Source organism: Cibotium barometz, chromosome 32 (assembly GCF_041138505.1).
Source record: "Cibotium barometz isolate CiBa-2024 chromosome 32, ASM4113850v1, whole genome shotgun sequence".
Taxonomy (NCBI): Eukaryota; Viridiplantae; Streptophyta; class Polypodiopsida; order Cyatheales; family Cibotiaceae; genus Cibotium; species Cibotium barometz.
The window spans coordinates 14,114,919-14,129,903 of record NC_141077.1 but is presented as its reverse complement, the minus strand read 5'-3'; the positions used below and the strand labels follow the sequence as shown (position 1 = coordinate 14,129,903).

The following is a 14,985-nucleotide window of genomic DNA, read 5'->3' as shown; positions in this document are numbered from 1 at the left end:
ATGATGTTACAGTCAAAGTGCATACATAGAGTGCTTACGCACTTCAATCTTAAAGACTATAATATTGTGCAATATGATGATGGTATTGTGATGTTACAGTCAAACTACATACATAGAGTGCTTACACAGTTTGGTCTTAAAGATTATAATACCCTTGCCACACCATTAGAGATAGGTGCTGGGCTCAACCTTTACGATGTAGATGAACCATTTCATACATCACTTTATCACTACATTGTTGGGTGCCTCATTTATCTATGTAATACAAGGCCATCCATTCAGTTAGGGGTCTCCCAATTGATCAATTTTATGCGTAGTTCCAAAAGTAAGCATTGGCAAGCTACCAAGTGAGTATTATGATACTTTCAAAGAACTAAATCCCTTGATATATTCCATGCTAAGGGGGTTGATATTCAACTACATGCTTTCAATGACTCCAATTTTGGGTTGAATGTTATGATATGGGAGTGTCCACCACCAATATAGTGTTTCCTTTCATATTGGTGATTTATGTATGTCATGGCTCAACAAGAAGCAAGCAGCCAAGGATGGACACTTTGAGCTTTGATGTTGAGTACATAGAAACTTTCGCAATGATTGTGGAGTGTGTGTGGCCTAGATGCCTTTTGGTAGATCTTGGTGTTGGTGGACACTACTTGTCCACCTCCATCCGCATTAAAAACAAGAGTGCATTAGAAGTTGGGAGGAACTCATTGTTTCATGCAAGCACGAATCACATTGACTTATGCTGTCATTATGTCACGGAGAGGCTTATTACATAAGAGATTAGGCTAGCCTATTACATAAGATATTAGTCTTATGTCTCTAAACATATGAATGTGGTGAATATGTGGATAAAGGCTCTCTCATGAGAGAAGTTAGAAGCTTATCACAAAGATTTTGGCTTATTACCATTTTGGTGATTTATCGACAACATGATCCTTGTACATGTTCATATCATCACTCTAGTGGCTTAAGCATATTGCCATTTTCACATTAACTAGCCACATGATCCGTAGGAGGGATTTCTAGCCATTTATATGGTAGTGACATGTGGGTGTAGGCTAATAAAAGGCCAGACACTAATTTTCTAATTTTATCTCTGTAAAATTTAAAGATCGTGGTTGTATACATCGCTACCTACATGACTATATCTATGTTTATAGACGTACAAATAGCTACCTTACAAGGCAAATGGAATTAAAAAGTTAATGGTTATATTGGTTTCTATCTTTACTATAAGTTGATTATGAATACGATCTTCTTATGTACATGCTAATTTCTCTAGAGTTTAGTCCAAAAGGAGAGAGTTCTAGAACCCACTCTAGGGATTTAAGGGTAGTTTTATCATTAGAGCCATGTACATAATACTTGTACTACTATTTTTGAACTTATATTTCATGACCAACTGCTAGCTTTATGAAGAAGATGCTCCTCAAGGGTAGTCTTTTAAAAGTCTTTCCATTTTTTCTTTTCTGTGCTTCAAGGATAGCTTTATGAGATGAGAACCATCTATATAACACTTACACTCAAGTTTATGAACTTAAATTGCATGCACAACTCCTACCTTTGTAAAGTACTTCCTTCTTAAGGGTAGATTTTTTTATGAACTTAAATTTCATGCACAACTCCTACCTTTGTAAAGTACTTCCTTCTTAAGGATGAGAACCATCTATATAACACTTACACTCGAGTTTATGAACTTAAATTGCATGCACAACTCCTACCTTTCTAAAGTACTTCCTTCTTAAGGGTAGATTTTTGAAGATGGCTTTTTCATGCTAATATACCTGTAAAACCTCTCATTTAGCTACATTTTTAACCAAGTACATGACACCATTTAGCTACATTTGTAACCAAGTACATGACACCATTTTAGAATATACCCTTTATAATGCTTTATGAATTCATTTGGACCTGGAGACTCCTTATTTTTAAATAAAAAGGAACCTCAATAACTATGTCTCATGAAGGGAATGCATTTAAGGGCTTCTCTGGCCTCAATAATCATAATTTTTAAATTTGCACTCAAACTAAGACACCTATAAAAATACCTTGAAGGGATGTGAATGTGTATAGTGGTGCTTGAACTTGAAGAAATTGGAGTGTAGTATATTGTGGTCGAATATGACCTTAATAAATCTCAAAATCATATATTTTATATCACTCCAAATAACCTTTCTTATACCCCTTGTAAAAAATTATTAGAGCCATTTGTTTGAGCCTCAAGGAATGAAAATTTTCAAAATTTATAGCTCGAAGGGTTCATCTTATCTCTCGTGAATTTAACGGGATTTTGGTATTATCTATGAATTCGAAGTATTTAAAATAAACTTGCAATATTTTTGACAGAATCCATTGGAAAAGCCCTTTATGTATTTTGGTAATCCAAAAATGTTACTAAGAAACCCTTTCTCATGAACTCAAAAGATACATTCTTAAGTGATCCACCTAAGCTTTGCACCCAAATAAAGCCACCTAAGATTTGAATGGTATAAGTGTTTCGAGTGATGGTTTGACTTAAAGAAAATATAGTGTGTGATATTGCACTTGAAGAAAGGCATGCAAAAACTACCACTACGTCTCATGACCTCAAGGAATTACAATGTTAGAAATTAAATTAACTCCACAAATATTAAGAACACCCCTTGTATAAACTAATCCATTAGATGAATTAGTTATCTTAGAATGGGCTTTTTCTAACACAACGTTGTAATCTAGGAAATTACCCTACTGAGAAACCTACCTCTTTAAACACTAATTTCTCTAACCGAAGGGAAGAAGAACACGGATCTACTTCACCATAGGTATAGAAACACCTAGTGTTGATTCTTTTGTCACATAAAAGTATATCCCTTCGTTATATGGCTAATATATACTGCACTGTGCACGTCCATGTTCGAGGTTTATCTCCTACTAAGCTTCGAGCCTTAGTAAGGTTCAAAACTTGCTGATTCCTGTCCTTTGGGAAGGGTGAGAATCGCTGGATCGGAAGGTTAGGAAATTGTCTAGTCGGAAGGTTAGGGCAAGCCTCATGAAGAGAGTATCGGATAGGAGTCGGTAAATGTTGATTATAAAGCAGCCATGAGCGGCTCCATTTGTCTCCTAGTCTTGGAACTTCTTCAAACATTTTTATAGAAACTGTGCGTTAATGACGTCTAATGTTAGCCTCGTTCGGTCGGCGTCTACGTGCAGCCGAAGCTCCAATGATGTTGATGATAAAGAGAGTGGCCTCTTAAGCAACAATATCAGCAGCAGCAGCAACATCACACGGCCACCTGCATCCACGGAATTATTTAACGATACACCGGGGCGATACCGACGGCCGGCTTTAGGGCGCAGGTTCAACAGTCGGCACATTCCAGCAGTTTCTACTCTCTCCCTTCTCGTGCTGGCTGTAGCAGACCGTAACAAATCCAAGACTAAGAAGTACCGCCACCGTGTCTTCCACTTGCGCAGAAAAGTAAGAGTCATCAAGCTCAAGTGCAAGAGCGCCCTAAGACGCATCAAATCCGTAGCATTGTCAATCATTGCCTGTAAGACACCATCGCGTAGGGCTGAAGGGATGGAGAACCACGTCAACCCAGTTCACGATGGAGTGTCGAGCTCAGAATCATGCAGTTCTCCATTCAGAAGCTTGGAGTATCAAAGCTAGGAGCGCATTCATTCATGCAGTTTTTCACGTAAGCTGATTTGATACTATGTTTAAATTGACAAGAGGCTCGTAAGTACTATGTTCAACGTTTTGTTTTTTGATTTTTATCATGTCGTCTGTGCGATCTCTCATGTATTTCAATTGGGTCTTCTGTTTTGCATCATTTTGGAGCTTTATTGCTTTCTCTAGATAATCATGCCTTATGTGCGATCTCTCATGTATTTCAATTGGGTCTTCTCTTTTGCATCATGTTGGAGCTTTATGTCATGTGTAATGTGTCATTTGTCACGTTTTCATGGATTCTTCTGTGCGATATCTCATGTATTCAATTGGCTCTTCTCTTTTGCATCTTTTGCATCATCGTACGTACATATATTAAGGGGAAGGTCAAGACACGGCACAATTGAAATGATTCAAATACATATGTGGTTGGAGAAATGCATTGTGAACAAAAAGACCTTTATAAGGTATAGGATTGCAATAGTTTCACTTCATTATCCTTGCATCAAACCCACACTTTGGGTGATGATCAATATAGAGAGAGCAATAACAACTTTTTAAGATGATCTAGAGCTGAGGTAGCACAACATAGCTAAACCTCGTCCTTGTCTTTAAACACTCTAGATGTAGGAATCATAGGGATGGTGAGACAAAAGTATGAGCATTAAAAGGCACACGTCTTTACAGACATTGTGGCAGGATCTTTTAGACCTTGTCCTTGTCTTTGAATACATTGGGTGTAGGAATCATAGGTCTACATAGGGATGGTGAGTATGAGCATTAAAAGGCACACATCTTTACAAAAATAAGAACTTGCCAATATTGTGGTAGGATCTTTGGAATGTAGCATTTAGTAAGGCTTCAAAGATAGGTTGAAATAAAAGTAATCAAAACGAATATCAAATGAGCATTATTCATTGCTCAGTAGTAGAGATAACCAAAATCTATACCTCCAATGAGTATCGTTGAAACTTTAGGAGAGGACTCTAATAGTGGCATTTAAAAAAATGACAAGTTCTTTGGAATATTTTTAATCAAAAACTTGATAGTTGATTTGTAGATGTACATTCCAAATTTATTGGGGTTTAGCTTAGAAAGATAGTGTAAGGGTGGTTTTATCATGCATACAAACTATGGATGATAAACTATGAATTCGTAAATAACAACTAGATTTTGGAATTACATTTTCCTCAAGTGTAGTCTTTTGAAGGTGGTTTAACCATCCATACAAAAATTTATGATGGTGTCTGAACTATGAGTTCATGAAATGCTACTAGATTTCATAATTGCATGTTCCTTCATGGTAGTTTTTTGAAGCTAGTCCTTTCCACCATACAAGGGTAGTCTTTTGGAGGTGGTCCTTTCTACCATAGAAAGGGTGGATTTTGGGTACTAATATACCCATTAAGCCTCCTTGTAACCAAATACATAACATCATTTAAGAGTGCTCTTTAAAATCCTCTTTAGGATGCTTTGTGGAGGCTTCTTGACCACATGATTTCATATTTGCAAATAAGAAAGCCACCTCATCAACTACCTCTTGTGAAGAGGAATGTTGCTATGTGGTTTTTTACCTCAAAAAAACACTCAAATAAAGTCACCTAGGAAACTACCTTGACTGGGTACAATGTTTAGAATTGTGTTTAGACTTGAATAAATCTTAGTGTAAAATATTGTGCTTGAAGAAAGCCATGAAATTATTACCATTAATATGATCTCAATAAATCACAGTCTTAGAGATCACACTGAATGCTTGACTCCACAAAACTTGTTTTATATACCCCTAGTAAAGTTGAAACCATTAGAACCATCTATTTTTACCTCAAGAAGTCATAGTGTAAAAAAAATCACCTCAAGGTGTTTATTACATAGAATTCCTATATATAATGTAAATTAAAGGGGTTCTTTAAAAATACCTTATTTATGAAGTTATGGGGGAGTGGGACCATGCCATTTTTGTTTCCTCTAGTCCCATAGGTCTTTCAGGGCACCATGATGCTCCTCAATGGTTGAGATCACCTTACATATTAGGGTGATTCTATTCTATTCCGGCTTAAAGCCGTGATTGTTGTATGTTTTTCAAACTTAATAGAAGTCCCTTTCATGAAAAATTGATGCCTTAGTTAGTTATTCTATACAAACTTATAATTTCAATAAAAAACTCCTTATATCATCAAGTTTTGGTAGTTTTTTTTATAGAAATGTGAATGAAAAATCTCATTCTTGTGAAGTCACGTGTTATACACTTTAAAATTAGCACTCAAAGAAAGTCACCTCCTAAATTAGCTTTAAGGGTTTTACATAAATGTTTGAGTGTTGTTTCACTTGAAGAAACTCGAGTCTGCAACAATATTGTGCTTGAAAAAAGCTACAATAATAACTGCCACTATTTGGCCTCAAGAAATCACAACCTTAGAAGTCATCAAACTCCATGGAACCTCTTTTATACCACTTGTAAAAACTTATCTAGCAAAGAAATACTCTTTGAGATTGCGTTTTTTCATTCACAAAAAAATAATCTAAGAAATTGGACTACCAAGAAACCTACAGCCTTCAAAACCATTTTTGGTTTTTTTTTTGAGTCGGGGTCAGAAGTGAGAAAGCTCATTCTGAGACTCGAACATAGAAATGCTTTTGCTATTAGCTTCATCGTTTCCAGTCTTAGAGAGAGTTTCACTACTTCCTTAGGACATTACCCGGGAAGACCCATGAGTTGGGCATGACAACAACGACCAAGTACTCCCGGAGGAGCCCAGGTACTATCAAACTTTTCCTTAGGCACACCCACTAAAAACTCTATATACCCAACGGATTTATAGTTTAAAAACTAATATGTATACAAATTAATTGTACCATAAACCTACCTGTGTAACCATTAGTCTAATAAAAGCCTCTTAAGGGTGCTTTACTGGTCTGTTTTTTTCCTAAAGAAATTATATTTTCGTAATGCCACCACCTCAATAACCTATTTTACTGCCTCTAATATGAAGCGTGGTGGCTTTTATGGTGATGTATTAAGCTTAGATAAATTTCTCTCTAATAACTTGCATGACCTCAAAGAAATGCCTTCATTATTTTAATTTACAATGCACTTTTTCATTAAAAATCTCAGATAGGAGATAACTAAGAAAACGGGCATACTCATCATGCAGCTTGTTGCATATAAGGTGATATGGTAATTTGTTTGATTTGATAATAAGATCATCATGTGGTATGCAACTTGTTACATGTAAGATGGTTTGATACTTTATTTGGTTTAACAATAGATCACGTGCTTTGTAACTTGTTACCCGTAATATGGTTTTATACTTTTGTTTGGTTTCACAACAAAACTTTATGAAGGTGGTTTTACCATCCATACAAAAATTTATGATGGTGTCTGAACTATGAGTTCATGAACTACTACTAGATTTCATAATTGCATGTTCCTTGATGGTAGTTTTTTGAAGCTAGTCCTTTCCACGAAATAAGGGTAGTCTTTTGGAGGTGGTACTAATATACCCATAAAGCCTCCACTTATCCTCCCTTGTAACCAAATACATAACATCATTTTCGAGTGCTCTTTAAAATCTTCTTTAGGATTCTTTGTGGAGGCTTCTTGACCACATGATTTCATATTCTCAAATAAGAAAGCCACCTCATCAACTACCTATCGTGAAGAGGAATGCTGCTATGTGGTTTTTTACCTCAAAAAAACACTCAAAGAAAGTCAACTAGGAGACTACCTTGAGTGGGTACAATGTTTAGAATTGTGTTTAGATTTTAATAAATCTTAGTGTACAATATTGTGCTTGAATAAAAACATGAAATTATTACCATTATTATCTCACAAAATCAATAAATCACAGTCTTAGAGATCACACTTAATACTTGACTCCATAAAACGGATTTATACCCCTAGTAAAGTTTAAACCATTAGAGCCATTTATTTTGACCTCAAGAAGTCATAGTGTAAAAAGAATAACCTCAAGAGGTTTATTACATAGAGGGTCCAGAAAGTTGGATAAGTCAATAGGCCGAATAAGTCAGAACACTTTAGTCGTGGCCAGTCGACGCTTGTAAAACGAACTTATCGTCTTAGCCATGATTGATGTAACTCAGTTGTTGCTCAGAGCACAGGAACTTCTTTTTGTAACTCAAGCTTTAGCAGTATAAATTTATAGTGAAAATCTGAACAATTGATGTTGGTTATTAGCAATTTTTCAATCAATCAAGCGTCTATTGTGTATATCAATCTCTTCTCTTTCTTTTCTTGAGGTAATACATAAGCGTCAATTTATCTCTTGTATTTTTGTTTCTTGTGATTTGAGTTATCATTATCTGTTGCCTCTATTGGGTCAATGCTACACTAGTGTATGCAATGGTGCTCGGGGGGTCACTCATAATTATTTAAGCGTAGCACATGGGTTCAACAAAAGGGGTTTTTTAAATCCCCTTGTTTACACATTTTTTATTTTTACATACATAAGGGGGTATTTACAGATTGAATAGAAAAAGAGTGTAATTTATTCATGTGAAAATTATAGATAATGGGTTTTTTAAATTAGGCCTTGAACACACGTGATATAGAGAGTCTACATATAGTGAACCCCCCAAGATGCTGTGTGTAACGAGAGAACCCTCAGTAGGTTATCGGATAGCGGTCACTCGTTACCACTTCGGTGGTCACCTGATAACACTTTGGCAACCACGATGTGTCTTGTTGTTTCTGCATGTTTTGGTATTTGTGTAATTCTCCTTGGTTTTGAGTTCGTCATTCCTTACATGTCCAAGAGGGCACATGTCATCACATGAGCAACGCTATTTAGCGCTGTCATGACGTGTGCGGTCTAGCCGGGAACACACTGGGTGTCTGGCTGTGAGAGTAGTGGTTGAACTTCAAGGGGCATCACCAGCAAAAGCTTGCTGCATTGTAGCTGGAGAGATGGGCTACTGGGATGGCGGTGGTTGCTGCGAGAGGGTAGGTTGCCATAAATACATATGGATCACAGCGTAGTTTACATTTCTGCAAGTTCAAATCTGTTACATTTACTTCAAACACAATGCTAGAACTTCACCAAACCAGCTTGAACAAATAGCCACTCATCAGCATAGGCCCTTGCTGCATTGAAGGTTGAGGGTAGCTCTGTTGGTGAGGAGGTCTTTGCTCTTTTGCTTGTACTTCCACCTTGATGTGCCTTCCCAAGATAAACATACCACTAACGGCAGCTGCTGCTGCTTCAGCAGCTTGAGGATTTTCCATGGTAACAATTCCATAACATTCAACTGGTCCAGATTTATTATCCATCACTACTTTTGCATATAAAATTGTCCCATAAGGATGAAACAAGCTAGCCAAATCACGATCCGTAATTCCTTCGGATAATCCAAGTACTAGAAGATTAATCCATAATTGCCCTGCTGTGCCTGAATCTCCATGTCTTCATGCAGTTCTCTCTCATAGCACTGAGACGGTTTCCTGTATGCAGCTTCATGACGATTTCATTTTTACAAAAATTGGCCTACCTTTCCTATAGACCATCTTACAGGCCATTCCATCTCCACACAGAATTCCACAGCAGCTCCTTCCTTTCTGAGCTACCTGCACGATTGCGCCTAAACTTGTATGCTACAGCCCGTTCATTCTCCACGTATTCTCATGCACATCCAAAGCAAAGCTCTCCTCCTCAATTACCTGCAGATCCTCACAGCATGCATAATATGGTGTCCATCTCCACGTAGCTATGCAGAATCCAGCCCGTTCCCTTCTCAAATCCCAAAACCCAACAGCCTTCATGCCACCTATTTGGGCTAAAACAGAGAGAGAATTATGTCACCAAAGTCCAGGGAAAAGGGTGCATGCAGCACAGCTGCACCCACCACACCAGCCCATTGTAACACACGTGTAGATGAACACACTTTGCACATGAAGAATCTCTCCTTTTTCTGCATTTCTGCAAGATGGATGTTAAGCTTTCCACCGATGGCAGCATGAAGATGGTCTTGGAGGTAGAGCAGAGCTGCCCCCCCCTTGCCGAGGCGGGAGCTTCCCCCCCCCCTTCTTTCGAGTAGGCGAGCCCCCCCCCCTTCGTCCACGACGGCCGGATTCCTCTCTGGGCGGCCACCTTCTGGATTTTTCGCCAGCTTCTAGGCTACGTGCTGGCAGCTACGTTGGCCCCTCACAAAGCTTCCACGTGGCCCTTTATATTATTGGCCACTTGTATCATATATTTCATTTATTTTTCTTGCCTCAATAATGGCCACTCACATCAATGCTCCTCACACATGGTAACCTAAAATCCCACTTTATCTCCGGGTACAAAAATGGTACCACAAAACCACCGCTGGCCGCATCCACATGAATTGGAGTGTCCCATCCTGTACACCTTCATACAGCTTCCAATGCCACTGTATCTGAGTGAATACCTTCCATATCTGTCCTTGCTGCTCAAGGCCCAGATTCCACATAAGTTGTTCCATGAACATGCTTTCACTGCATAGACGTGCCACAGCACGACATCGACCCCCTCTAAACCTGCACATCCTCCGGTATGTGCCACCAAGTTGCTATATAGGCTGGTGCCTTACGCTCAGGGTAGTCCATATCTCTTATCTTTGATATGCCAAGTTTTGAACACCCTGGCTGCACTCTCCAGACCCCCACATTTCGTATACATATTGATAAGGGCAATCCCTATAATGACATCTGACTGCAATCCTGCATTTCTGATGCTTGCATGGATCTCCTTGCCCTCGGGTAGATCTGCTAGAACAGAGCATGCACTAAGGATGGTACTAAATGTCACCTTGTCTGGTTCAAGATCCTTCTTTTGCATGCGTCGATAAAGTTGCATGGCCTCTTTTGCATCCCCATGCTGGATATAAGCAGCCAACATGGTGTTCCATAAGCCCACATTTTGTACATGCTTCTTGTCAAAGACCTTCACTGCGGCCTTGATACTCTCACACTTGCCATACATATTGATAAGGGAAGTCTGTAATTCTACATCATGCTCAAACCCACTATCAACCATTCTAGCATGGATCCTTTTGCCATCTTCTAGAGCTGCTGGAGAGGAACATGCAGCAAGAATTGTACTGCAGGTGCGCTTATCTGAATATATCCCTTCAGCAAGCATTTGTTGATATAACTGAAAGGCTTCCTCTGCATGCCCAACTTGTGCATATGCTGCAATTATGGCAGTCCAAGACACAATATTCCGCAGGGGCACTCTGTCAAACACCCTCTGAGCATCTTTGATGCTCCCACATTTGCTGTACATGTTTATGAGGGCAGTCCCTAAAACAATGTTAGATTCAGATGCATTGCAAATAATATATTTATGTAGCTGTTTGCCTTCAGATAGGGCTGTACAGTTGGCGCATGCCGAAATCATGCTGATGAGTGTCACTTCATCACGCTCCGACATATTTTCATAAACTCTGCACGCATGTGAAAATCGGCCACATTTTCCATACATGTTGACAAGAGCAGTCTCGACAACAATGCTCCCTTCAAAACTGCAGCTCAAGATATGGGTATGTATTTGCTTACCTTTAGCTGGTGATCCATGGCCAGCACATGCATCAAGGGCACTAACAAAGGTGACCTTTGGCTCCATCCCTTCCCGCAGCATTTGCTCAAAAAGATGGAGAGTCTCCTCACCCCTCCCATGCTGAACATACCCTGTATCCATTGCACTCCATGTCACCCGGTCATGTTTTGGTAGCTTTTCAAACACACTCTGTACATCTGCAGGCCTTCCACATCTGGCAGACATGCCGATAAGGATACTCCCTACAAATACATCAGTTTCAAACCCACTCTCAGCTACATAGGCATGAGTAAGCTTGCCCTGCCCTAAACTTGCCATATAGGAACATGCTTTCAAAGCACACACAAACGTAATCGCATTGGCTTCATGCCATGCTGTGCATATCCTGTGATAAGTGCATTCCAAGTCACAGTGTCCGGCTTCTTTCCCGCCTGCTTCATTTGTGTAAAAAGCTGAACAGCAATCTGGTCAAAGTGTTGTTGGGTATATGCTGAAATGATTGCATTCCATGTCACCACATCTCGAGTGGGCAACTTGTCAAACACATCACCTGCTTCCTCAAGTTGTCCACACTTGGCATACATATCAATAAGAGTGTTGCCAACAAATACATCCAGCTCAGAACCACACTTGATTATGTAATCATGAACTAATTTCCCATAATCTAGGTCTGTTAAGCTGGAACACGCTTTTAAAACACTGATGAAGGTTATAGAGTCAGGTGGCTCTCTTCCATCCTTTTGTAGTTGCTGATAAAGTTCAAGTGCCTCATTACCACATGCTTGTTGGACATACCCTGCAATCATTGCATTCCATGCCACCAAGTTCTTATTGGGCAATGCATCAAACACTCTGCGTGCAAGAAATGGGTGCCCACATTTAGAATACATGTCAATGAGGGCACTTCCGATATGCACATCAAGTGCAAAATCATTCTCAAGAACACTAATATGAATTATTTTTCCTTGATAAAAGGCTTGCATGGTGGAACACGCCTTCAAGATGCTTACTAGAGTAAATGTGTCTGGCTGTATGCTTTGATGCTGCATTTTCCAAAAGAGACAAAACACATCCAGCCCGAAACCATTCCGAGAATATCCTCCAATCATTGCATTCCAAGTCACCACATCGTGCTTTGGAAGCTTGTCAAAGACACTCCGCCCATCTACGACACTTCCGCATTTTGCATACATGTCAACAAGAGTGTTGCCAATGACAACATCCAGCCCTAAAGTGCTTTTAATAACATGAGCATGAATCACCTTGCCTTGTTTGAGCTCTGTGAGGGTGATACATGCTTTTAGGACGGCCACAAAGGTATGCCCATCTGGTTTCCTCCCCGACTGTTGCATTTAAAAATACAGTTCAATACCTCTGTCAGGTTTTCCATGGTTGACATGTGCCGAAATGATTGCACTCCATGTGTAGCAATTGTGTTCCCACAATTTGTTGAAGACTTCATTGGCTTCCAACAAACTACCACACGCATCAAACATGCGGATAAGGTAGCTCCCCACATATGCATTTGACTGCAACCTACCCCTGGTCATAAAGGCATGCACTTCCCTTTCCACCGATGCCCTGTACTGCTTCAAATCACCATGAGCTTCTTTTCAAAGACTTTAACTGGTTGCAGCCATTAACTGGCACATAGTTTATTCATGTATTACAAATGAGCATTCCATGTGTACATATAATGCCATCATATATGGCTTTCCTGAACAACGAGTAGAGCTTTAATCTCCATGTTCATACACTCAATTCTACAGCATTCTGCATTGGCATTCCTTTTATCCTTCTGATGTTTTGGGCTTTCTCTATGTCGAACCATTCATTCAGATTATCATTGCATACATTTAGCCCTGTTTTTCAAAGAGTTTCTTTCAGATATCCTGACAATCAGAGTACAAAGAAGTGTCCACCTTTCCGGCATTCATGAGTTCTTGAGCATTCTATCTGTTTTGCAACTTGTAGGGAAGACCTCAAGTCAATACAAGCTCCTCACCTTCCTCAGCTATCAGAAAGGTCGAGTGTCGTAAGCCCTTGAGACAAAGGGTTAGCTTCAAGTCACTACAAGCTCCTCTCTATCCTTGGTTATTGGAATAGATGAGTGTCATAGGCCCTTGAAGTGGCAAGAATGGATCAAGTCATTGCAAGCTCCTCTCCTTCCTCAGCTGTCGAGAAGGATGAGTGTCACAAGCCCTTCTTGCCATTCTACAGTTCTAAGAGAGAACTACAAGTCTATACAAGCTCCTTGCCACCCCCTTCTCCTGAGGTGAACAAGTGTCATAAGCCCTTGTAATCCTTATTCTTCCCTAATAGTTTTATTATGGAAGACTACAAGTCCTATAAGCTCCTGGCTCTCTCTTTTCGAGAAATGCATCAGTGTCATAGGCCCCTATAGCCTTCTTTGCTTTGTCTGCCATTATTTTTACCTCCTTTGCATCCTTGTCATGCTTTAGAAGTTCTCCAAGCAGCTAAGATATAGCATCATTATAGTATATTTCCTTCATTTTTGTACCTGCCTTTCAGAAAGCCCTGATTGTGTATCTATTTGCTCTAATTTTCCTCAAGCATCATCTTGATTTGTATGTCATCTTGCATGTATCCATACATTCCAGATATCATATCGTTTTTCATCCAGCATTCAAATCAGATAACATTACCTTTGTTTTCCCACTTCACCCAGCCTTCTTTCGACTGCCTGTTGCTATTGCATGTAGAGCACAAACGCCTGAAACATCTGCATGGTGTTGACGTCCGGACGAAATCCTTGCTGCTCCTGTTGATCACCCATGATTCCCCTTCTACTCTCACCCCAGCTGTTTCACGTCGGGTTCACCAAAGCTGTCATGACGTGTGCCGTCTAGCCGGGAACACACTGGGTGTCTGGCTGTGAGAGTAGTGGTTGAACTTCAAGGGGCATCACCAGCAAAAGCTTGCTGCATTGTAGCTGGAGAGATGGGCTGCTGGGATGGCGGTGGTTGCTGCGAGAGGGTAGGTTGCCATAAATACATATGGATCACAGCGTAGTTTACATTTCTGCAAGTTCAAATCTGTTACATTTACTTCAAACACAATGCTAGAACTTCACCAAACCAGCTTGAACAAATAGCCACTCATCAGCATAGGCCCTTGCTGCATTGAAGGTTGAGGGTAGCTCTGTTGGTGAGGAGGTCTTTGCTCTTTTGCTTGTACTTCCACCTTGATGTGCCTTCCCAAGATAAACATACCACTAACGGCAGCTGCTGCTGCTTCAGCAGCTTGAGGATTTTCCATGGTAACAATTCCATAACATTCAACTGGTCCAGATTTATTATCCATCACTACTTTTGCATATAAAATTGTCCCATAAGGATGAAACAAGCTACCAAATCACGATCCGTAATTCCTTCGGATAATCCAAGTACTAGAAGATTAATCCATAATTGCCCTGCTGTGCCTGAATCTCCATGTCTTCATGCAGTTCTCTCTCATAGCACTGAGACGGTTTCCTGTATGCAGCTTCATGACGATTTCATTTTTACAAAAATTGGCCTACCTTTCCTATAGACCATCTTACAGGCCATTCCATCTCCACACAGAATTGCACAGCAGCTCCTTCCTTTCTGAGCTACCTGCAGGATTGCGCCTAAACCTGTATGCTATAGCCCGTTCATTCTCCACGTATTCTCATGCACATCCAAAGCAAAGCTCTCCTCCTCAATTACCTGCAGATCCTCACAGCATGCATAATATGGTGTCCATCTCCACGTAGCTATACAGAATCCAACCCGTTCCCTTCTCAAATCCCAA

At 39.8% G+C, this 14,985-nt stretch overlaps 2 protein-coding genes across 2 annotated transcripts; both read right to left on the bottom strand.

Annotated features, from left to right (window-relative positions):
• Window positions 1–10,224: 10,224 nt before the first annotated feature.
• LOC147619851 (pentatricopeptide repeat-containing protein At2g39620-like) lies at window positions 10,225–11,996 on the bottom strand. Its single transcript, XM_086772566.1, has 2 exons — window positions 11,540–11,996; window positions 10,225–11,432 (listed from the first exon to the last, which is right to left on the bottom strand). The coding sequence occupies exons 1-2, from the start codon at window positions 11,994–11,996 to the stop codon at window positions 10,225–10,227; spliced, it is 1,665 nt and encodes a 554-aa protein (XP_086628692.1).
• On the bottom strand, window positions 11,612–12,751 carry LOC147619850 (pentatricopeptide repeat-containing protein At2g33680-like). Its single transcript, XM_086772646.1, has 2 exons — window positions 12,201–12,751; window positions 11,612–12,042 (listed from the first exon to the last, which is right to left on the bottom strand). Exons 1-2 carry the CDS (start codon window positions 12,540–12,542, stop codon window positions 12,034–12,036), a joined length of 351 nt encoding a protein of 116 aa, XP_086628772.1. The 5' UTR covers window positions 12,543–12,751; the 3' UTR covers window positions 11,612–12,033.
• Window positions 12,752–14,985: the final 2,234 nt, after the last annotated feature.

Coding starts and splice junctions, on each gene's coding strand:
- LOC147619851 (XM_086772566.1), bottom strand. CDS start 11,996: ATGATTGCAGGGTATGTCCAACAAGCATGTGGTAATGAGGCACTTGAA. Junction 11,433..11,539: donor CATGAAGCCAATGCGATTAC/GTTTGTGTGTGC, acceptor ATGTATTTGTAG/GGAGTATCCTTATCGGCATG.
- LOC147619850 (XM_086772646.1), bottom strand. CDS start 12,542: ATGCAACAGTCGGGGAGGAAACCAGATGGGCATACCTTTGTGGCCGTC.